Raw genomic sequence first — 27228 nt, 5'->3', positions numbered from 1 at the left:
TTTAAATTGTTTCTTAATTTTTTAGACATCAAATTATTTTTAAAAATTCAGATGTAACAGTACTTAAAAAGACCCATTGGAAATGTTAGTGGCAGTCCTTGCTTTCAGTTTGCCTCTCTGTTGGGTTTGAAGCTTATGCAAACCAAACAGGGGAGCCTTTATGTTGCATGGACAGGTTGCTGATTGCTTGGATGTGGCAAAATAAGAGCAACCTCAGCAAGAGCTGTGTCAGTAAACAGTTGGTACTGTATCCAAAAGCAGGCGGTGGATAAGACAAGCTTTGAGATGAAACAAGGCCAGAACTTTGCCATTGCCTTTCTGAGTTATTGTCCCTCAGCTGTAGAACTTTTTCTTTTAAATAATGTAATAATGTCATGTAAGTAGTAGAAAGAATTATTTCAAAAGAAATCAAACATTTTGTCTGAAAGTAAGTACATTTTAAAGCATAAAACTGGACCAGAATGTTTTTAGTTGTCGTTGACTAAAACTAGATGTCATGATCCCTATCATGGCAGGTCCTTTCTTTCCTTTTGCATTTTCTTTGTACTCTCTGTCTGTGATCCTTTCTTTCCCCTGTTAGTCTCTGTATGTGGAAGTGGGCGTGGCTACCTGTGTGCAGGTTGCACCGGACGTATGTCATCTCATCAACCCTGGCTCCGGATTTCCTCTGCCTCGGCACCAGATCGTTCCGTCTCACCAGTGCGGTAAAAAGTAGATATTAAACTGTGTGAGCTAGCAACAAAACATTTGTGTTTTAATGTAATCCGTTTTTGGCTGCTGTAAATAACAGCGGTGGAGCGCTTCATAACAGCCATTGAGAGCCTTTGTTCAAAGGAGGGGCCTGCACCTGTTGAATGAAATTCTGAAAATGTGGATATGCTGCTTCTATCAATACTCTGGATTAATTTCTTCATGGCAATTTTGATCAAGAGCAATCTGAGAACTGAGCTGCAGTTGCCTTGACGGTCCTAAAACAGGCTGGCCAACCTGCCTGCTGGGCTGTATACATTTTCACCTTTTACATAGTAGTTTCAAAGTTCATTTATAGCACAATAACTTTCAACTGGTATCTCTCCCATGCCCATTTCAAGGCCTGAATGCCTGCAGTAGGTATTGTAACTTTAGCAAACAGTTTCAGACTGAATCCGGTAATATTACTGTACAGTCAACATGGTTGATTAGCTTCTCACATCTTTGCCAGCTCGCATCATCCGTAAGCAAACAAATGCACGTGGTCTAAAAGTGCAACTGCACTGCACTTAGATACCTTTGGCAGCCACTAAAGTGCAACAAACCAAATTCCAACATTCTGTTTCTTTGATTACAATCAAACGCAGGTTTAGAGTATGTCAATTAATGTGGACGTGATGACTAATCCTGAATGGGCCAGGTTTCCCTCAACGAATGTTTCGAGCAGATTTCAAGTCAAAGAACAGAACTATTGCACTAAAGCGTTTGTTCCCTGTGTATCATGGAAGTTTATCCTGTGCTGTTCTTTGACCTCTCCCCTTGTGTTGTTTATTACTTGCAATTACCTGAACAGCCTCTTGGTTAGTTATTATGTACACAAGAACTTATAATGTTTGATTAGATACAGTATGTGTGAAATAATATAACGTGCACTACCATGGATTATTTGAACAGCTAAAATCCTACATGAATCAAAAAAGGTCAAACATTCCACTTTAAGAATTGCTGAAATGGTTCTGCTTAGTTTCTGAATGCTAACAGTGTCCATTAAAGATGATTTCTCAGTTTAAACATTTTGCATTTTGCCTTCTGTATGTTTTTAGCTTAGTTATTATTAATTAAATGGGGAGTCTGTATTTTCAAAATCATAATCTGTTTTTTAATATAAAGGGGGGGACAACAGTGTCTGACCTGCATGTTTCTTTCTTTCACATCAAGTACTGTAAGATATACTACAAGAAGATTGTGCTATTCTATTCAAACACTGTCACAAACAGACTCATGAACCAACCCCCAGACAAATGAATTCTCTCTGAGTGCTGGTAAATTTGACTTCACTAAATGGAACCACATGACAAACGCAAGAGAGGCTTTGTTGCTTGCAGGGCTCATAGGACAGCCTTACTTGTGATGTAAAAGTTGTCCAAAGAAAGATGAGTAATGTTAGTAGCATGTGTTTGTGTTTTGTTTTCATGTGTGATGTGTCCATTATGGGATATATGTGATGTAATCAGTTCAGCTCGAGGCAGAACACAGAGTGTAGTGTTCACAGTCACCTGCCATTTGACTTAATGTTTCTGTCTTAATAGGTTAAGCCTCATGGGAATGTAAAGCTGTTTTTATTAGTGAGATATCTTATAAGTTATTGTGTCAGATATTTGAAATTGGTTTTCAAAACTAACCTTTGAATACAAATGAACTAAAACTAGATGTCATATCCTGACACATCAGTAGAATAAAGAATGGTATTTAGAATGATAAAACACATTTTGTCAATTTTCTTCGTATTCTGTTACCCTCATGTGAAGGGTCCCTATACATCTAAAACTTGGCAAGACATTTTTTACCCTTCCAGAATAGATGGTAAAATATGGAGCCTGTCTTGCCAAGTCTTAGGCCTATGACAGGCACTGAGTCAGAATAACCTCAGCATGTTTCTAATTTGTCTGGCCTCTTATGTAACTTGATCACGAGAAAGAGACCTTGAGAAAGTCTCCTCATTGAGCAACCTGCCAAAGCAAAAAAACCTGTGTTGATGTGATAGACTCAATTTCATTAAGTTGAACATGTGCCCTAAATGGAAAAGGGCCATGGAATTGGCATCGCTTCTGCTTATGAAAACATGCATTTGCAAACCAATAATACAGCAACGCACCCTCAGGTGGGTACAGCAAAAAAAGATTTTTGTTGAAGTTGATTATCTTCTCACTTGCCGTTTTTGCTGTATTCTAATCTGGTGTCAGTGCTTGCCAATAACACTATCAACCATAGTATTATATATGTATCTTGAACATAGAATACCATTACACTATCAAAAACTTCTGATGTGCAGTTCCATTTGTGTCCTTCAGTATCTGTGAACAAAGAGGAGGCAGAGTTTATGACTTATACTGCAGCCAAGCAGCTTGGGGGAGCTCTAAAGTTTTGGCTTTATTCCCAGGAGACTGTTGCGCAACTCATATTAATATACGGTCCTAACCTGCTGATTTACTGCTGATTTATGCTGATTTACTTAACAGATCAGTTTATTCATCACGGTAGACACTCTGTACATCAGCGTTTCATGTCATAACACAAATTGAAACTGAATTATAAAAGGTAAAAAAATAAATAGTTGCCTGTTGTTCTTGTTAGTCTTCACTATTCTTGAAGTGGTAGCCTACACACGTGTTTATTTATGTGAAATGTTTGAAATTGACTTGAAAAAATGAGATTATAGGCTAAAATGCATTTCTTATTGAAGTAAGTGGCCTATTGTCAAAGTTTTCTCATGATATCGAATGATTTCCTCGTAAGAAATACGGTAGGTTTATGAGGGGTGCTTCATTCACCTCTGACAGATTTCAGTTTGTGAACTGCGTGAAGTGGGCAGGCCCTGGTTATGTGAAGGCAGAGCAGAAGGGGTGGGAGCGAGGGGAGTCGTACTTCCCTGACACGCTTTCCCCAAAACCACATGTCGCACAACTCCACCCTCCCGTCGAGTGAGAATTAAGTAATATCTTAGTACTGTATTCTTTAGGATATCCTTCTGTGTGTAGAGGAGATTGTATTTAGTGAATGGTACGGAAACATGTTGAAAGTAGTTCTTGCTATTGTTTTGTTGGGGCATGTAGCTGAGCCAGGCAATTCCCGTTTTTGCTTAACTAGCCTACAGCACTTAAATAACTTTGGAAACATCTTATTTTAGTGGCGTCTATTTCGCGGGATCTTTCGTCAATTGGAACGCTGTAGCCTACTTTCGAGAAGTACAAGTTTTCACAAGAAGACAGTGGTTTGCCTTCTAGACAGTAGCTAGACATAACAGAGCCCAGGATGACTGTTGGCAAGAAGTGAAATATTTCACTGGACAAAAAGCATCAGGCACTCTTCTCCTCCGTCCATTCTACTCCAGCATGACCCTCGGAGCACTGTCCGGATCCGACAGCTCGGCGGCGGTCGGCGTCTGCTCCTGCTGCGGGGCTAAGATGGTGCCATACTTCTGCGACGATGCGGTGCTGTCAAAAAATCAGATCAACCAGCTGTAAGTTTAAAAAATTGGAAGCAGTTCGATGAAGCCTACTCTGCTAGTTTGAACATGTTTACACCTTGAAACCAATTAACACAAGTAGCATAGCCTAAATATGCCATACAGTAAGTGGGTTATTAAAATAAGAAACACGACATGTGCAGCTGCACCTGATCAAACAGTAGCTCAACTTTACTTCTAAGGAAGAATGAATTGGGTTTTTTCTTTTTTCTGCCTTGCCTTTTTAAAGTAATTAAATGTGGTTACTTTCATGTTAATTTATATCGGCTATGTTATAGATATTTGCAAACATTGTGGCAATCTCAGTGCATATGTTTCCTGCTGCTGTAGCAGGATCCTCTTCTTCTTGCTCTCTTTATTTGACCTCGATAATCCATATCACCATCCAACCTGTTTCACTGGTCCAGACACATGTAGGCTGATAGAGGGAATCCACCTTCATGTAGTTGATTTATTAAGACAAACACACATTACCTGATCACTTTGTCAACTATTTTTATATTTTTATAAGGCGTTTTGTCCCCGCTTTGTGCGTTTCCAATGATTGGATATAGTTTTTTGAACATTTGAGTGTTTGATGTAATAAGGATATTGGGATGCATTAAATATTTATTTCCATTAAAGTTTGAATATTGTCTGTGGGTTTGTTCTAGACCGGCAGCACTTTCCAAGGTTTCTTCACAAGTTAATGTTCCCATACTGATCTAAAGGTAAATATATCTGTGTAATACAGTGAATGGCTTTACCAGAAAGCTCATTCTCGCACCTAAAACAAATCAGTGGTTGGTTTTGTCTTCCACATGAATTGTGGAAAAAAAAGTGAATGACTGAGAGTTTAAGTTGTTTAAGAAACTCACTCTCTCTCTCTCTCACACACACACACACACACACACACACACACACACACACACACACACACACACACACACACACACACACAGTGTGTGCTTGTCAAATGTGTCCAGTAAGCAGATGCAGAAATCTGTAAACTTGCTGTTATACTGTCGTTGGCCATGTTGTGAAGATCTTTGACCGTCAACACAAGTAGGGAGAGTTTACCATCCACTGAAGTATAATACCTTGAATTTGAATTGATATGTTTAATTTTGTATGCCTGCCATAATGCCTTTCTTATTCAACTGGAGTTTAAGGTAGTAACTAGTCTTGAAGCTGTCAGTGGAGTTAATTATTTCCCCATACTCCTGGTTAAAATAGTAGATAGTTTAAACAAATTATTTGACTTGTTGGACTTTCATGATGTTGATCACATTCTTGCAAGTATTATTTTCGGGCATATAAACTGATTTTAGCTCCATAGTTGTGAGATAATATATATTGTTCACAGGAAACTAGACCTGTTAAATTAAGACTTTGAAATATGTAGTTGATAAGCATAAGTAGAAAACGAGCAACATGGACATATTCTAACATCAATAAAGATTCAGAGTAGTTTGGATCGACCGGAAAGAAGATGATTTGGTACATTTATTTCAATGGAATAAAATATCAATTAGGGCTAGCTAGCAGCAGTTGTCTAGCACAAAGGCTAGACTAGCATGATGAATTAAATTGTCAGTGACCTCAAGCATACAGTTGTCTCAACTAGTTTAGAGACTTCTACATTTTGAATGGTTTTTCTTATGGTTTCTGAATTTGTGAGCATCAAAGCAGAATAATAATTTGCCAATACCGTAATATTTGTTATTGGCTTTAGTTAAAAACAACCCAACACCTCTTTGCCTTTTCAAGACTTGTTTAAAAAAGCATTTGTGGTTAACTAAGTAACTTCAGGGTTAACTCTTGGTTTTCAGTACCACACAGGTGGTTCACTTTGAATTGTGTAAATCGCCATGGTGACATCACAACTGTTCAGGATGGAGATCATTGTCTTAAAAACACTGCCTACTGACCAAACAGATAATGACTTAGGTCTGTGACATGACTTGCCCATCTAAATCTAAATGTTTTCATGCTAAATTGACACTTATATAAACACTGAAGCGTTGTGCTTACTGTAATTCATAAATATAAACATTAGCTTAGCTTTGATGATGTTTTTAATCCATTTTGATTGTCTCAGTAATGCTGTTTGAGACAGGCAGGCTGAAACTGATATGAGTCTAAAACCCTCACACCATTTATGAGGAATATACACATTTATTGGAATAATCAACTCTTATTCTTCTGCTTCATAGTTTTCTAATGGCATCGTTTGCTGAAATAGAATGCTCCGCTGAGTGCAGACTTGTTTGTGTATTTGGTTATATGTCGCTAACTCCGCCTCTTCTCTTTCAACTTGCTCATGGATGCTCTTGGTTGACTTATTAAATTGAAAACAAGCCTCATGTGATATCTTATGGGTGAGTGAAGCCCCATTACCTAAAGATATACCGTTGCTTTAACTTTGTTGGAATAGCCTCAGACACAGGTGTGTCTTAAAAACATTCAGTGCTCATGATATCAAATACCTGAAGGGGCACAGTGATTGTACAGGGCAACACATTGACTATCAGCGTTTTAGAAAAAAATCTGATCTGACAGGAAAACAGGAGTGCTGCTGGATTGAGGTCACTCCTTTTGTTTTGTGTGATATATCTAAAGTCAAGTAAGCTACATCTTTGTTTGCATAATTAGCTTCAGTACTCGTAATGTGATCAGAACATCTGTAAAGCTACCTTTTTGTCTGAACTGTAAGTTGAAAATAACATCTGAATCATCAAAATAGAACTGCATTCCTTGGCTTGGTATGTTTAGGACACCAGGTTGGCTGTTGCTTATGAACGGATTGCAAGACAACTATAGCAAATCATGTAAAAATGTACATTCTTATCTTCTGAGATTTTAAATAGATTCAAAACTTAATTCAGCCGTACAGATGACTGAAGTAGATCCTTAAGTATGTAGTCATTCAAAAAGTCATGAATCCAGAATCAGACCACTCATCTTTTTCTCCACCCTTTTTCCCTTCTCTGACTCAGGGTGGTATGTAGATGAAAGTCTATGTTTAGATATTCAAATATTCCTCTCTATTTCTCAGTTTTATCATGGATGGATGTGCTATTGAATGAGAACCAAACCAATTTGAGATGTGCCTGTAATTGAATGTTTAGAATAAAGTGACGTTCGATCCTCAGGAAGACTTTGGATCAAAAAACCTCATGGTTAAAGTTAGGATATAGTATGACGTGAAAGTAAGTACAGTATAGTAATAATAGTATAACATGAAAAAAATATAAGTTATCACTTTAATAAAATGATTACATTTTAACGTTATGAGGTGATGCTTATCCTTTTTTTTACTATTAATCCAGCCTGGCAGCAATATTTTCTGGTTGTCCAGCTTCCTTGCTTGTTACATGTTATCTATTGACCCCCCCATAGCCCAAAAAGGACCAGGTTGGACCTACTGACATCAAAGCAGCCCCCCCCCCCCCCCCCCGGCCTGTATTTGCCTTGGGCGTGAACTAGTAAGGCCTACGTGGGGCCGGACCTGCATAGATCAGGGCCCTATATTTATCTTTCTATCCTGAGAGTGACTAATATGGTCATAGATAGGCGTGGGGGTTCACTGAGTTATCTGCCCACTATGTGGAGGGGTCCTTACATAGTGATTGTGTCTGTGGCTGTTGCCCTAACAAGTAGCTAACACTTCTCCTCTGCTTAAAGCCTGAAATGACTGAATACCAAAAGAGGAACCTTGCTGCTCTCTGCCACACACTGACTGGTTTGTCCGTCTTTTTCTCAGACACTAAAAGAGAACATTTGCATATTGGCAGAAGTATGAGCCCAAAACAGACATATGATATGCCTGACTGTTGTTGCCTTAAGTAACTCTGGTCTTTTAGTAAAGTTACAAAGGCTGAGCTGACTCAACCTTTGTAACACATGTGGAGCACACATTCTGGGTTCCACTCATATTTGAATTTTCTGATGAAGAAGCTTTACTACTGGCACACTATTGGTTGAAACTTGTTTGCTGTGCTTAACCAATTCAAACTTAAAGGACTAATTATATCAAATATATAATGTAGCAAAGGATTGCAAAGGAGAATTGTTCATGGGCATAATTGTCAGCTGGCTGCTCAAAATGATGATACAGTTAGTGTTCCCTTTCAGTGCTACACTGAACTTCTTTACCAGCCTCATTGGGTCTCATATTTAACAGGGAAGAAGCACAATTATCCAAGGTAGTTTTGTGTTCAAGTGTTCTGAAATGTGTTTCCCACCAGTATTCTCGTTATTGTAATGCATAGCTTACATTAGTATAATCTTGTTTGTACAGTTTTAGTTAATTTGTTTTTTTTGTTCTGGTGGGGGAGGAGACAAATGAAGGGTTATATTTAGACGTAGTTTAGAAAGTATACAGCCTAACAGGCTGTTACTCATGTAGTACTCTGTACAATAATGCATACGTTAAAAGTGTGAGAGTTGTCTTAAAAGTGCAAGTGGACTGGACTGGTGATTTAAATTAACAGCTGTTGGTGGGAGGTGTTTTTGAACTGGCTGTAGGTTGATTCAAGCCAGTACCATGACAAATGTGTCACTTCACTTGCACGAATAGACGTTGCTTACATCATGTCATTGTAGGGGTTTTAACAGTTGATTATCAGAACAATAACCATGGATGGAGCTCATCTTACCATTGCAGCTTGAAAGCTGAAGCAGTGGTTGTTTGTTTATGTCAGGGTAGGGTTTCTCACTACTTATCAAGACCTTTTTGTATGTCCGTATACGTAGCCTACATCAATTCCTTATGCAGAAGTCATTGTTGGACATCTGTAAGAGGGCTTTGTTATGTTGCCAAAGAAAGGCATCCTTGTACTAGTGAAGCTCTTCTCAATGCAGCCTTTTCGTAGCTGTGACTTTTAAAGGACTCCTGTATTTTTAGTAACTAATGTTAAGTGTGGTTTACAGCCCCCTTCTCTTTAACCACCAGGCTAAGATTCCACGTTGTCAATGTGTCTCTGAGCAGGAGTAGAAGTGCAGGTTTACATGCATGCACATTTATCCCCTTCCACACGTGATTCTCAGGGAGAGAACGGATAGTATATAACAGCTGACATAGTACAGTAGCACTGCTATACATGGCCACTGTCAAGTACAGTCTCTGATTCTGTGTCTACAAGCAGCAGGACATGATACAGCAAGAATTAAGGAGAGTGACAGAGAACTACAAGTAGGACAACATTGTAAGGATAGCAGAAAAGACGTTGTGACAGACGGCAGAGAGAAAGGAAACCACAGGGTCAAAGTGTGGTGGGTTGTGGAATATAAGCTCAACCTAGGCTGTTACTTTTTTATCTTTAACATCCATGGTCTAAGCTAAACTCAGGAAGGTCAGTTAGATAGCTGGCAAGATTGAAGGATAAAGTTACAGCGAACAGGGGAAAGGCAGGAAGGCTAATTTGCAGATGGCATTGGAAATTTTGAGTGTTAAACAGAAGAAACATAGAACAATGTGAACTGTAGATGTACAGCCTGCTGATCGATAGATAGATAGATAGATAGATAGATAGATAGATAGATAGATAGATAGATAGATAGATAGGTAGATAGGTAGATAGGTAGGTAGGTAGGTGTACTTTATTGATCCCAAGCTAAGAAATTGTGGTGTTACAGCAGCAGGACATCAAACACACACACAATGTTAGTAACAAGACAATATAGCATGGAATACAAAGTAGAAGAACACTGAAAATGTACACAATACAAGAGCAAGAATAAGAATACTAGATACACCAGGATTTAACTTAAACATTCCAACAAGTTGAAAAAAAGTGAGAAATTACCGACGACATTTGTAAGTCATGTTGAATGTGAAACATACTTAGCAGAAGTTAATCAACGTGATGAAAAAAAACAAAACGGTGATGACAGTTGTGAGCAGTATTGATGTAAGAGCAAAAGTAAGTGGTACATATAATGTTATAAAGTGCAATACTGAAGACAGACAGTTGGCAGCAGAAACTATTGACCATAGTGATGAATAGACAGGACATATGAAGTGAGCTTCAATGATACCTATATTAAAGTAAATACCTATATTAAAGTGGTGTCACAAAGTAATACTGTAGGACTTAGATTCATTTAAATACAATGTTAGAAAATCTGTCTTAGGTGTTTTCAAATTTAGCAACTTTTGCTTTTGTTTCATTTGAAGTTTTTGGGCTCAAAGGAACAGTAAAAATGTGAAATGTTTCATGTCATGAGATGGACAGCATTTCCTCAAATTGTGCAAATTTTGCAGAGACCTAGTGAAAATCTACCCCATCTGATATTACTTGTGCTCAATGCCCTGCTAAGCGTAACAGCATTATTCTGTGAAAACCAACATTTGCAGTACTTTCCAGGGCTTACATTCAGACGCTGCGTCTGAACTCAGACGTGCGGCATGTGGCACGAAATAATTCAATAATTAACCCAATAAATAGAAAAGAACCCGTTATTCTATCTATAAATACTACCAATGCTGCAGTACCCATTTAAGAAATGAAAGATGTCCTGCTATCCTATGGGCTTGAGTGGCATCAGGTAGTCAGCATTTTAATGGATAACTGTGCTGTGATGAGGGGCAAGAAGACAAGACACAAGCAAGGAAAGGGAACCCTGACCTACTCCACATCTCAGAAGATACTGTCCACATGGTGTCATAAGCTGCCAAGGTTCTTTTGCACCCATTTAAGATGGAAATGGAAGAATTATCCTTTGATTTGTACTAGGATATTGAGAAATCCCCCAAACAGATTTTCACACCTGTTTTTGGCAATTGCCTTTTGAAGCAAACATTTTTAGGCTCAGGATTTTTTTTTCACCCTTTAATCCCTTGTGTCAGCCAGCACAGGTGCTGGTCCAGCTGCTTTGGAGGCCAGGGCATGCAGCCCCAGCAATGCTGAATGTCACTGATTTTGTCCGGAACAGCAGGGTTTTAGATCCCCTGATGTTTTTAAAATACTAGCTGCAAGCCCATTACACACCTATATTTAAAATAAAAAATCTGGCTGTTAAACTTATGAAAAGGTACAAAACATACTATTTCAGTCTAAGCATTACTTGAATAACAGTTCTAATTCTTCTCCCATTTTCATTAGAGCACTCTATCCTTTTTAATGACACACTAAATGCAGCACTTTTCTCCTTTCCATTGTAAATCAATGAATCCATTTACGGTGCAATATAGTCTGAGTTTCATGAGAAGAAAATGCTAGCAACTATGGGCTGCAGGAACAATTTAGTTCCTTAAAGAGAAGTCCCTGAAACTTTTAGTTCTGGAGACCTTTTGGTCAAAAAAAATGGCTCTGGTCATACACATAGTATTAGAATATTCACACACTAAATGCTTGCTGTTCAAGTTGAAAACGTTGACCTCAGTTTGTTATGTTTCCTTTGGGAATGGAGCAACCTCGGACCCATTCAATAAGATTAAGTGTCCCAGAAAGGAAAATAACCCTGGTTGATGCAGCCTGCTTTGTTGTGGGGTCCTACATACTGGCCAGCTGCTATCACTCCTCTGGCCTTCTGGAGGAGACGCCTTGTTCTGCTTTCCCTCTCGTAACCCATGTCTCCCTCCCATTCTCACAACCCTCCAAACTTTTGTGACTTTGTGTGTGTAATCCAACTGGAGCAGAGAACATTGTGTTCTGAGTTCAATGTGGGGCTGGGATCTTGATTTCTTCAGTCAGTCTGTTAGTTCTGATTTGGGGAGCGTGCATACCAGAGGACAGATGAATGGAGCTTTGTAACAATGACATAAGCCCACAACAACACTTGGGTATTGTCGGTGCAGGCCTTGTTGTCCCCTTTTTTCATTTTAGTGGGAGGTCAAAGCAACATTAACATTGCAGTCATAACAAGTAAATCACTTTTTATAGTTACATCATTAGCCAGGAAGACAGGCTATGATAAGATTAGTCTGTATTTAGGTTTCTGTTCATATTTTTTTTTTTTTTCTGTTTCTTGATTTTCAGTATCAGCGAGAGTTTCCTCTCTGTTAAAGGTGCGGCCTTGTTCCTTCCCAGGGGAGATACTCCAACACCTAACTCTGCACCTTGTGTCAGCCAGCACAGGAACAAGCACACAGGTAAATGATTTGACACAAAAAAAGATAACTTCAGTTTCCACTTTTCTCTGTCTGTCTGTCTGTCTGTCTGTCTGTCTGTCTGTCTGTCTGTCTGTCTGTCTGTCTGTCTGTCTGTCTGTCTGTCTGTCTGTCTGTCTGTCTGTCTGTCTGTCTGTCTGTCTGTCTGTCTGTCTGTCTGTCATCATCTGCACCAAATCTGGCAAACAACATTTATTTTACCATAATTTTTTTACATGAGAAACTGAAACAAACCAGGAAGTTGAAATCTTTTCTGTTTAGGTGACCTTCAAAAACATCTTCAGGCTATGTTTACTGTGCTGCGGCCCGAGGACACCATCAAACTGGTCAGTGGCTCACACAAACACAAAACAGATTGACGCACACAGTAGCAAATGTGAAGAGCAAGTCAGCATCGTGAGCAAGAAGAGTTGTACTTGCAACAGAGCGGCTGCTTACAGCCTTTTGTCAGCAAACGTGCAAAACTAAATGAACTAGTTATGTGCTGTCCCTGTAACATGTATGTCACTTTTCGAAAGTAGAGGGAAGTGTCAGAGACAGAAGAAAGAGAAAGATCCAAATAAAGCCTTTTGAGGGGCTGGGTGATGAAGTAAGGTGTCTGCAAGCCCCACTGTACAGCTATCTCCACTGTACATACATTGATATTAGGAGAGGAGGCTTTTACAGAATTGAACCTATCCAGGCTAACACAATCATGGACAGGTTTACCTCCCACAGATCATCCTATTTTATACAATTAAAAACTGTGAGATGAGAAAATTCTGAAGAAGTTAAACACTTATTAACACTTATTATGCAAAATGACGCTTTTTGCATCACATGAAGAAAACTTTCAAGCAAAGAAAAACAAATTTTTCTCGTCTCAGGGCAAAATGAGGGCTGGACTCACAACCATTCAACACTACTACCATGTTTCTAATGATACATAGCTTCATGCAAATGGGTGAAGTATCCCTTTAACATCAACACAGCTGCAGCAACAAATTATGGAAGAACAACAGAGAAAAAATTTCACTGACTGTGTAAATGTGTTAACTAAGGATTATATACCGTAATCACTTCGCCATTATTAGTGCACATTTAGATCTGAATATAATAACACCCATTTCTTTCCTCTAATTCATTATTTTCTTATGTGTCATGTCGGACAGTTTTAGACAACATATTTCAGCTGCGGCTTCGACATACAGAGTGGTATAAGACGTGAGCAGGAGCTCAAGAAGGCTTCCTTTGATTGCTAATATGTTCAAATAGTAAAGGTCTGCAGTGTTGAAGGATTACTGTGAAGCTTTCATGATCTCTTTTATGATGATGAAGAATCACAAGGGAAATACAACATGTTCTCCCTCCTGCTTCCCCTCTCACAGACCTCCATGATCAAAAGACATGATTGGTCAGTATGCGGTGTTTCACACAGGTTGATTTCTTTACAATTAACCCTGAAGATAGCTTGATGGTTTCACTGTCACTTTTCACTTTCCTCAAAAAGGCAAAGAAACCAAAAAGAAATGGGGTTTTACATTCTTTAAAATATCCATAGACACATATTTCCTTTTGTGTGAAATGCTAACATTAAAAAAAATGTTTTGATGTCCCACTGTCTCATATTCCACTGTTTCTCTTTGCTTTTGTCCCCCTTCCTTCATATTTTCTTTCTGCCTCTTTTTGCAGGCTGTGCGTCTCGAGAGTTCCTCCTTTGAGGTAACGCGCTATATGGTGGTTGTCTCAACCAATGCTAGACAGGACATGGAGGAAAGCATTGTGCTTGGAATGGACTTTATCTCCTCTGATAGGTCAGTGCCACATCCCAGTACAGCGCTCCATCCAGAAGAATGACATGTACAGGAACTTGATTCTTCAAACTAAGAGATTGCAAGTTTTCCCTTTATCAATTTTATTATTGTAGTTACTTGAGTAATGAAGGGCATAATGGGCACTATTGCTGTGCTTTCTGTCTTACTTACTAAAAAGTCATTGGTGGAACAAAATATAATGGGTCAAAAAGAAAGGAAATGAAGAAGTTGTTTGGCCAGCAAAGTAAATAAAGGATGTAGTTGTTGTATTCATTAACTTTAATTAAATTACCAATCTCCACATTTTGTGTATAACTGGTGTGTCTTGTTTTGTTGTACTCTTGTTTAACGTGTTGGTCTTTGTTGCCAGCTTCTGTACAGTGGGTCTGGTTTTACCTCTGTGGAGTGACACACTGATCCACTTGGATGGCGATGGGTAAGACACCACACCTAACTGCTACTTCCTCTTACTGCTTGCTGATACAACTAACTTACTGCTCTGTTGCTCTTGTTGACTTATTTTGAGAAACGTTATTATATGTTGAATGATAGCAAAACTACTTGCTGTGCCTTTGATTTCTCTCTCTGTCTCTGCAGTGGATTTAGTGTGTCAACAGTGAACAGGGTTCATGTTTTTAAGCCAGTGTCTGTCCAAGCCATGTGGTGAGCAACTATTTTAATTTCTTACTTGTCTTCATTTCGTTATTTTCTGATCCTGTTGTGACTTTTGATCTGTTTTACCACCCTCCCTTTAAATATATTTTGCTATCGTTGTTATGTCTACTGTTAAATATGTGTAATCGTTCCAACCTTTCCTAATTTTCTCTCTAAGATTATTGACCCAATCTCTCTCATTTTTTTCGTATTGGTATTTAATTATGGTTTGCTTTTAATACATGTCAACCTTTCTTCCATCTCACAAAATGTAACTTTATATTCATTTGCCCATTCTGAAAGTCTCTCCTGAGTTAAATTGTCTCACTATGAGCTTGTCATGTAACAAACAGTCTGGTCCATTACAAATGTAATTTTTCTGTTTTTGCCCCTGAGACATCTTTTCAAATACTGTCTCCTTTCTCCTGTCTGACACAGGTCAGCCCTCCAGTCTCTCCACAAAGCCTGTGATGTTGCACGTTGCCATAACTACTACTCTGGTAGCCTTTTCCTGACCTGGGTCAGCTACTACCAGAGCAGGATCTCATCCAATCAATTCTGCATTAATGAGTGGAGTGCCATGCCGGACGTCGAGTCACACCGTGCCAATTCTCCCATTCTCTTCACAGACATGTGAGTAGAAGAAAAAAAGGGATGACCCCTTGCATACACAGAATATTTTGTGGCTTTTTGTTCATTTCAGATAGCAATTATATTGATTTCCCAGATTTTCCTTAACTGTGCTTGTAGCTCAGTCTATAGGGACTTTGGATGGGAATCGGAGGGTTGCCAGGTCATGTCCCAGGGTGGGACAAAGCATGTCCTTAAGCAAGGTGCCAAACCCCTAATTTGCTTAGATGCTCTTTCATGTGCACCTCGCTCATTCTGATATCTTTCCATTAATGCATTTCCATAGGTCCTGTATGTGCATGTATGTATTACAAGATTGCCAAGATCTTCTTTTTTTTAACGGTTAATTTAATTGCAACTGTCAGACCAGAAAACATGTTTAGTTGGTGAATCAACATGAAGTATGTGTTGACACTAAGTTCATTATCATACCCTTTGCCTTTCTTGTGACTTGCGTTAATTTTAGACCATGCATGCCTAATGTTGGATATACTTACCACATGCTAACGGCAAATGTTCCGTGCTGACTCAAGTTCAAACTTAAAAAAAAAAGTCCTTCAGCTGTGTCTTTGGTAAATGGAGAGTCTTGTAATCTGGTTTTAGATGACAGCAATGATGACACATCCATATGCTTTCTATCAAGGTCATATTTTATTATTTAACACAAACAGCTGGTAGTAATATGGCATGTCAAAATTAATGCCTCTTTCTGTCTCCCCTCACTCTCTGTGTTTCCTACCAGAGCTTTTGTGCAGATTCCTCTCACACAGATTAATCAATGGTGGATACCATTGAAGTCTATGTGTAGTAAACACCGCATGTGGAAAAAGGAAACTCTACACTCACACATGCGAACAATATACATACTTCTTCTGTACCGTGCACTCACAAGTCTGAAGACTTGACCCCACCCACCATACTTTAATTATGTGAAACACGTGTTTTGACAGTAGCTGTAATACTGGGAACCGCAAAATATGATATGCTCAGTGGCCTCTTCACAACAGCACTCTTTGACCTGGTCTCACGTGCCCAGTTTATTGCTCCCTTTCTTCAACTGAATATTGCAGGCTGTCAATCCTGTCAGCTGATTTGGTAACTACAGTCCAGCCCTGACTCTAACCTCTAAGGCAAGCAGGAAGCAACAATAAAAAAAAAAAAAAACACGAGCTGAGGAAAAACCTGACATGACACCTTTTGGAAAACTGAGCCATAAATAGATCCACCAAGGAGCATAGAAAGTCAGTGAATGACTGCTGCTGTTCATGTCATTACTTATACCAGGGAAATTCCAGTTTGTGTACTTAGTAATCTGACTCTCTACCTATTTGTAGTGCTCTCTCTCTCTTTCTTTTTTTACACTCTGAAGACACTTGAGACATCCTCAAGTGTCAAAAATAGTTGAGGATTGAGCTGGCTTAATTTACGTTTGGAAAAAGTACCGGTAATCCATTCAGAGAAACAAACAGACTAACAGGACAGGGCAGATGCAGGTGAAAGGCACAGAGAGTAAGGAGGAGGGTTATGGAATATAGGGAAGTATACACATCATGGAAGGAAGAAACAAACAAGAAGAGAGAGAGAGAAAATAAAGAAACCAATGTAATTAATGTCTGGATGTAGAAATACTTAACACAATCCACTGTTGGATCCTTGGAATGCCTTGCGCACTTGGTGGTATATGAACTGGACTGTGGTGAACCTGGTGATGTCTATGACTTTTTACTGAAAGATTTGGGAGTTAGCTGTACTCCCTTCTTTGTTGTCTCTGCCAGGCTTTTACTCTGAGGACAATACAAATATGAGCACTCACTGGCAGGGCTACAGGTACTATAGACTTCTAAATACAAATAACATATCTCTGATCGTCCATCAGATAATCTATGGTGGAATTTGTAATGTTTGTAGCAGCGATTGTCTGGCCGAATGTTGTTCTGTGGTGGCTGTGCCATGTGTATGTTTTCAACCAAAATAAATCAAGACTCCTTTTAATGACTTTAAATAGGAAGTAGTGTGAAACAGGTAGATGTGATTTTGTTGTTTTGCAATCAGGGTTGGAAGACTGAGTTTTTCATAATGTGTGTGTGTCCCTGTGTACAGGCCCACAGAGAGGGAACGCACAGAAAGGCTAATCAAGCAACGCCTCAGAGAGATCATGATGCAAAAAGACCTGGAGAATGTAACCTGTAAGGAGGTGAGAAGCAATTACACAAATAGGTTTGCGACTCAGTTCATCTTAGTTTTGGACTTCAGGCTTTACCACTTCACTTGTTAAGATAGCAACAAAAAAAACGTCTTCTTTATTTACCATGTAAGATTGGAGTTTCATTGATAGTTGGGATTCACAGCCACTGTTGCATAATCACTTTTCTGAAGAAGAAAAAACGTTGTTTTTCTTTTGACATGTATGCAGTCAGGAATAAGAATGATCAGCACTAATGGTGCTTCCCCTTAAAGTTCCCATATTATGCCCTTTTTGGTGTTCATACATCTCATTTATGTGCCTACTAAATTACGTTCACAATCGCTAATATCCAAAAAGAAGTGTCTGTTTTCATGTACTGCTGCTCCATGTAGCGTCTCTCATCTGCCTATGTTTGCAACGCTCTGAATCCCCCACGATCAGGGTCCACGCATTGGCCTAGTCTGATCTAATTGGTTGGCCTGTTCTGTTCTGTTCTGTTCTAATTGGTCAGTCGCTTAGCACAGATGTCACATGGGCATGCAGCACAAGCTTGGTCTTGCTACAACGAGCCAATGGGTTTGGATCAGTGATATCACACCTGGCAAGATGTCACATTGGCAGATTTCATTCTGAGGGGCTAGGGGCCGAGTGTTACATGCAGCTACTGCTACAGCTAAAATGGGAACGTAGGAGAAGACGCATTTCTGCAGACTTTAAATTTGTGAACATATATGTGCCTAATAATGAACAAGACACCTGGAAAACACACTAAAGAGCATATAAAACCAGAAAAAGCGTAATATGGGACCTTTTACTGTTGTTTACGTTTCCCAGATCCGAACAGAGCTGGAGATGCAGATGGTGTGTAACCTGAGGGAATTTAAGGAGTTTATAGATAATGAGATGATTGTAATCCTGGGACAAATGGACGGCCCCACCGAAATATTTGAACACGTCTATCTGGTAAGAACATTCAGTTTTGTTTTTGATGGTCAAATGAAGTTTGAGCTTGAAGTAAAAAAAAATCAAACATAAACAGATCTTTACCAATTCTGATGATTTCTCTTTAAGACCTTGTTTACTGTCTTTTTTTTCCTTGTGTAATGCAACTTGTCATTGATTGGATGTGTTATCTCTCCAGGGTTCTGAGTGGAATGCCTCTAACCTGGAGGAGCTTCAGAACAGCGGGTAAGAGTACACTTACTTGATTTGCCATGGAAACCATACCTAACGAGGCTCATTACAGTCTGAATAACAAACATGACTAAGGTTCATGTTTTAAATATGTGTTCTACATCAAGTTAATGTAACCGTTTTGGTTACAGTAAGGTAAAGGTTGTGTTCATAAATTGTAAAAATACATTTTGACAAAAATTACTCTTAAATATTGATTAACATAATGGGTTAAGAGCATTCAATTATACAGTGTTCAACAGCATCATTGTAGGGTGTAAGTTTTCTTACAAGTTGATGCTCAACTGTTTTGTTGTCATTCATCAACTTAGTGAATTGCATTTCAAATTAAATGATGACAGTTTTAACAGTTTTAGAGGTGAACATAAGTGAACCCTCTTCTTTCTGCCTTCACAGAGTACGCTACATCTTGAACGTGACGAGGGAAATCGACAATTTCTTCCCTGGTATGTTTGAGTATCACAACATTAGAGTTTATGATGAAGAGGCCACCAATCTGTTGGAATACTGGAACGAGACCTTCAAGTTCATTTCCAAAGCCAGGTAGGCCCGAATAATACATAAATGGTGACTTTGGCTCAGTGGTAGAATCAGAAGGTTAGTGGTGCAATCTCCAGCTCTTGCAGTCCACATGGTAAAGGTTCTTGGGCCTGTGAATGTGTGATAACAGAATTAGCTCATACTGATGGGCACTTTACATAATCTCTGCCTTTAGTGTGTGCATGTCATGTGAATGTGACATGTTGTTTAAAAGGGCTTCAGTTACTGGAGTCAGTGGTCTTGAGCTTGTAAAGTGCTCTTCTAATCTTCTGACCACTCAAACCCTTGGACACCGCAGGTCACACCTTCCCATTCCCTCACTGACACTGATGGCTGATGTTGATATGTAAAGTGACCATCAGAAGTAACTAATCTGTTTTTATTGTTTTTCTTATTTGTGTATTTGTACTGAATGTTTCTGTTTGTTTACACTGTCAAAAAAAAAAGTAGCAGCTAATCTCATTTTACACATTATGCCATTATTATGCTAGTAAGCGGCTTGCCCAAGGATTGCGTATGTGGCTGTGTGATCTGGGGATTAAACCCCCAACCTCCAGGTTAAGAGATGACCAATTCTACCAAATGAGCCCAAGCATCTTAAGTTGTTGTTTTTAGACTAAAGGAGTTTTTCATCTTATAATTTCTCTCTCTCTCTCTCTCTCTCTCTCTCTCTCTCTCTCTCTCTCTCTCTCTCTCTCTCTCTCTCTCTCTCTCTCTCTCTCTCTCTCTCTCTCTCTCTCTCTCTCTCTCTCTCTCTCTCTCTCTCTCTCTCTCTCTCTCTCTCTCTCTCTCTCTCTCTCTCTCTCTCTCTCTCAGGAAAGCTGGTGTGAAGTGTCTGGTTCACTGTAAGATGGGCATAAGTCGTTCTGCCTCCACTGTGATCGCCTATGCAATGAAAGAGTACGACTGGAACCTAGACACTGCTTTTGAGTATGTTAAAGAAAAACGAGCAGTCACCAAGCCAAACCCAGCCTTCATGAAACAGCTGGAAGAGTACCAAGGAATTTTGCTAGCCAGGTGTGCTTTCATATGGAAGAAACTATACGTACATGATTTTGCAGTATTTTGTTGCTAACAAACACTTGTTTTTCTTTTCCTTCCGCAGCAAACAAAGGCATAATAAGCTTTGGCGCTCACACTCTGATAGTCATCTTTCGGAAAGCTCAGAGTCGAGTTGTAAACCCACCTCTCGCTATCTGGGTCACCTTGACTCTCACAACAACTCTTCTTCACCCTCCTTACCCAACTTCCTGGGTGTGGCCGTGTTGCAAGCGCTTGGTGATGAAACTGAAGTCATTACCAAATCAAATGCTACCTCCACCACTGACTCACAAACAGATTCAACTTGCGTGTTTGACTCACCACATCAGGATGACATGGGATCCAATTGTGAAGAAACCCCTTTGTTTCCTCTTCCCAACCCACAGGCAGCCACTGTAGTCCCAGAGAAAAACCTGGACAATCCAGCATGTGTTGCTGTATCTGTTTTAGTTGCTCTGCCTAACCCTCCACCATCACTCCACACCTCACCTAAAACTCCTGAACCCCTTTGTTCACCACCCTTGTTCTCACCTACAGAACTGTCTTTTACTCTGCCCCAACACGAAACAGTGCCTGAGCAAAGCAGCTCAGATGAAATCTCTTGTGTCACTCTGGTATCCACTGACTCTGACATTATAGACCAATCATTATCAAATGTAATAAGTGACAAACAAAGCCCCATCAACCCTGAAAGCATCTCTCCTCCTCCCCAGCTTCTTCCTTTTTTTCCTAGAGACAACAACAACCCAAGTGAGTTACAGACAGGACAAGAGTTATGCAGCCATGGCACTGCAGATGGGATTTCCCACCACAATATGGACAATATTAACTTCTTCAGCGCCAGGGAAAAGTTTCAGTGCCTGGCAAAAGATGTCAGATCCACAACACTTTCTGAGCAGACACAACAAAGAACACCTCCATCATTCAAGGAAAATGGAGTAACTGAGACAGAGGAAGGGGTGGAGCAGGGAAACTGGACGAGTCAGGTACATAATGTCTCGAGATAACGCCTGTTATGAATTGACGCTATATAAATAAAGATTGATTGATTGATTGATAAACCTTCAGCATTATTTTAACTCTATCTTAATCCTTGTGGGCCTAATTTTGTTTGGAAACAAAAACGCATCCACACAGAAAGTACAAAATAAAAAAAGGAAATAAAACATGTTTGAAAAATGAATAATCAACTTGATAAGATAAAGATTTTTTGCTTTTGATGTTACTGTTGTAAGTTATTGACAGTGACTAACGTTATCTGCATGTTGCTCTCTTTTGTTCTTCCCCAGGCCTCTTCACAGTCTGAAGACAGCGTAGGCAAAGCCATCCCTGACCCAACTCATCTGCCTCACCATGACAACGGCGTATCAGTCCGCCATATTGTCACTGAGATTGAAGCCATTTGCCACCCTGCCTGTTATCTCCCTGCTCCCTCCTCTTCATCATCACTGACCTCATTCTCTCAGAGCCCTCCACTACGACCAGGAACTCAAATGGAAGTAGAGACTTCGGAAATCACAAACAACTCTTTAACTCTCCCCTCATATACCCAAGCTCCCTTAATGCTGCCATGCGATTGGCCGGCAGGCTCTGTGCGGCGAGCAACCAAGCAGCTTGAACAGAAGCTGAGGCAGGAAATAGAGATGACTAATTCTCAGCGATCTCCGCTTCATTCTCCCAGCGTTGAGCACACACCTGTCAGACTGTCCCTGTGTTGCCAGCAGAATTCTGAGAATCCTCCCTTCAGCTTTCCTCAGCACTCAATTGAAAAAATTATATCTGAGGGAGTGAACAGCACTAAATATGTTGAATACAAAAGTGGAGAGAGGCAAACAGAGATATCCACAGAGCTTCAAAGTCCTGACTCCTCAATCAAAGACTTCCTCCCAGACCCTTCATGCCCCCCTATATCAGATATCAGTAAAGTGTTTGGTGCATTACCCCAGCCAGAAGAATTAACCAGTAATACCATAGCCCAGTCCCAAAGAAGGCTCCAAAGCCAAAACCAGCAAGGAGAGCCCAAGCCCCAGGCCTGTTCATACCTTGTGACTCTTGATGTGATGAGGGTGCAGCAGTCAGATACAGCTGAGAAGCTTGACTCCAGTTCCCAGAGAAGGAAAGGGGCATTTGGCCCTGGTTACAAAGGCTACAACAGTCTGGCTTGTGGCAGTCAGGAGTTTGAATTGATTCAGCAGATGCTAAGAGAGCTGCAGGCATTCCTCCATGAGGGTGTCAGTTTGGAGACAACAAACAGTCAAGAAGAGACAGTGGGGCAACCTCAGGGTTTAAGAAATGTAATAGACACTGAGCCTATACTTTGTAAAGGGACAAGTTCTGAGCAGAATCTTCAAGGCCTGCATGTCAGGCTGTGTCATTTGGAGAGTCAAGAGGGAAGGAGTATGTTGGAGCAGACAGGGTGGTACAGAGCTATGGAGCTCAAAGCTCGTATCCGTCATGCCGGCCTCACAACCCCTTCTTTAATGAAGAGGTCAGCTTCCTTGGCTAAACTAGACTGTCTGGAGCTTTCAACTGATGACCTCAGCGACTTGGACCTGAGGTCACACATCAATACCTCATCGTCCCACTCGAAAGACTCTTTCCTCTTATCCACATCTCACCGTGACGACACGTGGAAGAAACAGAAAGTTTTGGCTCAAAACACTTCTGTTGTAAAAAATCTGTTGTCCGACATAGGCAGGGATCTGGATGAACTATCCTCTTCACCATCCTTCCGCTTACCTTCCACTACCCATTGTCATCCAAAAGATGACACTAGTAGACGGGAGGAGCAAGACAGTAGTGCGAGTGTGTCAGTTACTTCCACGTGTACGCAGGGGAGGGGACACTCATCGAGACGTTCTCGCAAAGCATCTGTTGAAAGAAAGCAGCGACCTGTCACTGTGCTATACAACACCATGTAACCTCAGTGTGGCCGGATCAGACAAGCTGAAGGGATGTGCGGATGTGTGAGAGGTGGCATGATGCGTATGAATGTGTAGCTATTAAGCTGTAGCCTTGTGAAATCCATCATAAAGTTAGTGTTAGTTGAATAAACAAATGTTTGCATTAACATCCCTGTTTCAACTTCAGATAAGGTTTGTATGTACAATATGAGATACTGTATGTATATTCAATCCAAGATTGAACCAATGCATACTATACTCCGATAAGGCTGCCAACGTTTTTTAAGATTTGTTATATAGCTCTTTTTTTAATGACGAGGGAATTTTTCTCTAAACATGCACTTTACGAGTTTGATACAGTAAACTTCTTTATGTGAAATCTGTTTCTTATCCATTTATTTATTTGCACTGATCACATTACTCTTGTTTGTTCCCGTTTCCAAAGAAGACAGACATTTTATTATTCAGACTTTTAATCAAAGCAGAGCAAAGTTGATATCTTCTTTTTTTTTTTTTTATTGTGTTTTGGCAGTTCATTAAAAAACGTGATTTTGTTTTAACTGCAGTGACAATGTTTTTTTTGTCAGGTGTCATTGCCTTCACACCTATTTGGTAACAAGATAGGAGTTACAAATTTAATGTAAAATATACATTAACTCTACTTCCATCTGCTGTACAAACAGAGTACTACAGCCTTTAACATGTTACAGACGGAAGAGAACGTACAATCTACTGAAAGTGTGAAATCACAGAGGTTCTATTCTAAACAGTGAAACCCTTACTGATAGAAATGCATTCTACTTAAATTCTTTGTCCCTTAAACAGAACAATCCTGTTTCTCAGGGTAAATTAACTCCATCGGTGCTTACAACAGCTTATTTCAGTCAAACATTTTACCAGCTGTTTCATGAGGGTAATTAAAGACTGAGATGTAGGCCATCAGAGCCCCCACTGAGACACAGCTCAGATCACATCATTGACTGGGACAGTAATTTTATGACAAAAACTACAAAGATGTGGCTCAGTGATTTTTGTGGTTGAGTGTATAACCAGCAAAGATGATGCTGGTCGAGGTTAATAAAGAGGGAGGCCAAGATGCATCCACCAATTATATCCACTGACACAGATCAGCCATATGGTTTCAACAAAGTCCTTAAACAATGTGTTCCAAAATTACACAGAAATGGTGAGGAATAAAATCTTAAGAGCAGAAAAGAGAGGGTTGAGGCAAGGGTCTAATTTCGTCAGCAAGGCTGCTGAAATTGGCATTTATATAACTTAAATAATGCTTTTAGATTCTGTGTGCCTTTGACAGATGGGCAGACAGCTTGTTTTGTGTCTTTAAAAATTCATTTCACACAGGCTAGTCAGATGTTATAAATAATGTTAGGCTTACTGAGTGCAGTTGAGAGGGTGCAGCTGCAAATTCTCATTTCATTTTCAGTTAATTTCCTTTTCAGTTTTTTCCTCTGTCCAACACATAACCAAATCCCAGTAATAGCTAAGTTGTTGGATGATTTTGTTGGTTTTACATTAACTAGCAAAAAAAAACTATCATATTGAGACACAGATCCATGGCACAGGAAAAATGATTGGAGGTACATGCAGCCATTCACAGATCAGTTCTCTCTTTCTTTCCCATTGGCTCAATACCCATACAACTTTTTAAATCTTGCGAAAAATTGATTGGTTTTTCACCATCCCGTTTGGCAGGCAACAAAGCTTATTTATTGCAAAAAGCAACACGGTTTGGGAAAAGTAATTCAAAACATTTGAAAGTTTGCAATTAAAAATAACGTTTTCATATATTGCTGCTTCAAAAAATGTTCTTAATTTGACTCTAAACTTACTTAGCGTACACCATGAAAACATCTCTGCAGCAAATTTTTTTTTTAAAAAAGTAAAAAAAGTTTTTTTTTTTTTTTATCTTTGCAATCAGGCTATCTTTATGATTTGCAGAGGGGACAGACAGGGACACAATGAGTTTTCAATTTGTGCCGATAATAAAAGATTACCTTTTTACGTTTGTTTGCAAACATAAAAAATAAAAACACAAGCTGTCCTTTTCAGTCATTAAAACAAATATGACCTTTGAGCCCGGCAATATTCAAATTGTTCATTTTTATAAAGTCAGTATCTGAATAATATTTTCATATTCAGTCAATAAATTCTGAAAGCTCCCTATATTGGTTGTAATTTGTGGATTTTATGTTGGGATACCAACTGACAGATCATGGTACAATAAAACCAAAAAAATAAAAATACAGCTCAACAGTGCATCTTCCAGGTTACATTCACCTGCAGAGACATGCTCTTATATTGCAGGTCTCTGCACTCAATATGACAAAAATGAACTCAAAATTGTGAAAACCATGCTGAAATATTGTACAGTATTTAAGCGTGATGCCACATAAGTACAGAAATTATCTGACCGTGTAATGTCACAATATACAGAAAAACTGTCATTACAGTTCTACTCCATTTACTGGCATTTTCATGTAACTTCATCGTTTGTATAACATACAGGCCTGCCACAAATGCAATCACATTCACATACAGTTTATTTAGAATACAGTCTTCTTCACATATGTGCTCCTGCAGTCTAAAGTCAGGTTAACTGGCCTGAGTTAATTTGTGCTCAGACTCCACATCTACAGCCATTAACAGTCATATACGTGATCCACCCACAAGCTAAATACAGTACATCTGGATTTTGTGCAAAAAAAAAAAAAGTAAATGTACCAGTCATTTTTTCAATTAAAAAACTTAGAAATGTAGAGTGATTGTTGACCTTCAACTAGGCTAAACAAGAAGGTTTTATGTATCCTCCACACAACTGGTCCTGAATTGCCATTGATTGAAATAAAAAAGTGTTAGCATTTTAGTGTATTTTCAGGTCAGAGGGTGACCTTTGACCCCCCTTTTTTAGAGCTGGTTTTGAAACACACACACACACACACACACACACACACACACACACACACACACATCCTTCAAACAGACGGACATTGGTCATCATAGAGATATTCCATTTAACTTGTTGTATTGGGTTTATTGTTGCTTGTAAACTGGCATTGGTCAAAAAAGTACCATGTAGCACAAGAAAGAGGAAACTTGCGTCTCAGGCTGTCTGAGACAGGACACCCCCATCACAGTATGGCTTCATGGAAAGGGTCTGGCTAAGTTGATAGGAGAGAAAGGAGATTGATCTGAAAAAAATAATTGAAAGAAGATTTTGGCATTTATGTCCAGTGTGCTTTTAGTTAAAAGTAGCCTCTTTTTGTCCTATGCGTATTTGGTCCAGACCCCTCCCTTCAGACCCTTCACTGGCAGATCATTTCTCCATGAGTGACAGCTTAAGGATACGTTCTAACTCCTCCTCCTCTTGGCGCCGCCGAAACTCCGCTTCTTCCTGTTCCCGAGCTGAGATTTCCATGGCGATGCGAAGCTGCTCGTCATAGCAGCAGTTGGTGGGCTTCTTCTTGGAAGGGGTGGAGGAGAGACTGGATTGGGGACATGGCTTGTGCTGGGGGGTCCTTCAATGAGGATTGGGAGGGGAGTTAACAAAAGAAGATCACAAGTGTAAATACTTGCCATAAGTCTTCCTGGATTTAATTATCAGTCAGGATTGCAGTGGAATATTTTCACAAAAAAGTTTTGTGTTCATAGTATTATATAATGAATATTTTAAAATCATTTACTGAGGCTATAAAACATGTTGTGGTTACCAGGGGTTAAAATTCCTTTCTGCCAGTGTTCATGTTTCAAACTGATGAATAGTTTGTCTTTCAACATCTTCTGGTAAAGAGATCATACAATAAATGCAGCATCTTAATGCTTGATTGGTCTTCTTCTTACTGCATACCTGTTCGTTTGAGTGCTACCTGCTTTGTTTCTCATTCTCGCCATCCAGCATGCAACACGTCTTGCCTTTCACCATCCTTCCTCTACAAAATCACACCTTTCAAAAACAACTT

At 39.5% G+C, this 27228-nt stretch overlaps 2 protein-coding genes across 5 annotated transcripts in view; one reads left to right on the top strand and one right to left on the bottom strand.

Annotated features, from left to right (window-relative positions):
- The first annotated feature begins 587 nt into the window (after positions 1-587).
- On the top strand, positions 588-23811 carry ssh2a (slingshot protein phosphatase 2a). Of its 4 annotated transcripts, none has more exons than XM_079354682.1 (15): positions 3526-3671; positions 4082-4210; positions 12181-12293; positions 12573-12637; positions 13983-14104; positions 14475-14540; positions 14702-14767; positions 15197-15391; positions 17489-17582; positions 18408-18536; positions 18715-18761; positions 19164-19310; positions 20124-20324; positions 20413-21334; positions 21638-23811. In XM_079354682.1, exons 2-15 carry the CDS (start codon positions 4083-4085, stop codon positions 23267-23269), a joined length of 3927 nt encoding a protein of 1308 aa, XP_079210808.1. In that variant the 5' UTR covers positions 3526-3671; position 4082; the 3' UTR covers positions 23270-23811. The 4 variants fall into 4 exon arrangements, with proteins under 4 accessions (XP_079210809.1, XP_079210808.1, XP_079210807.1 ...); XM_079354681.1 differs by having other exon boundaries at positions 3526-3682; XM_079354684.1 differs by having other exon boundaries at positions 3527-4210; positions 20413-20734; positions 21062-21334.
- Positions 23812-23925: 114 nt separating this feature from the next.
- The window catches only part of ankrd13b (ankyrin repeat domain 13B), a 47539-nt gene continuing 44236 nt past the window's right edge, over positions 23926-27228 (bottom strand). The window contains exon 15 of the mRNA XM_079354693.1: positions 23926-26787. Within this exon, the coding sequence (XP_079210819.1) occupies positions 26586-26787 (202 nt within the window). The 3' untranslated portion in view covers positions 23926-26585. The remainder of the gene's footprint in view (positions 26788-27228) is intronic.

The sequence above is a fragment of the Symphodus melops genome (genome assembly GCF_947650265.1).
Source record: "Symphodus melops genome assembly, chromosome: 10".
Lineage (NCBI taxonomy): Eukaryota > Metazoa > Chordata > Actinopteri > Labriformes > Labridae > Symphodus > Symphodus melops.
This window is presented reverse-complemented; position numbering and strand designations above follow the sequence as displayed.

Coding starts and splice junctions, on each gene's coding strand:
- ssh2a (XM_079354682.1), top strand. CDS start 4,083: ATGACCCTCGGAGCACTGTCCGGATCCGACAGCTCGGCGGCGGTCGGC. Junction 12,294..12,572: donor GCACAGGAACAAGCACACAG/GTAAATGATTTG, acceptor TTTTCTGTTTAG/GTGACCTTCAAAAACATCTT. Junction 14,768..15,196: donor GTGTCTGTCCAAGCCATGTG/GTGAGCAACTAT, acceptor TGTCTGACACAG/GTCAGCCCTCCAGTCTCTCC.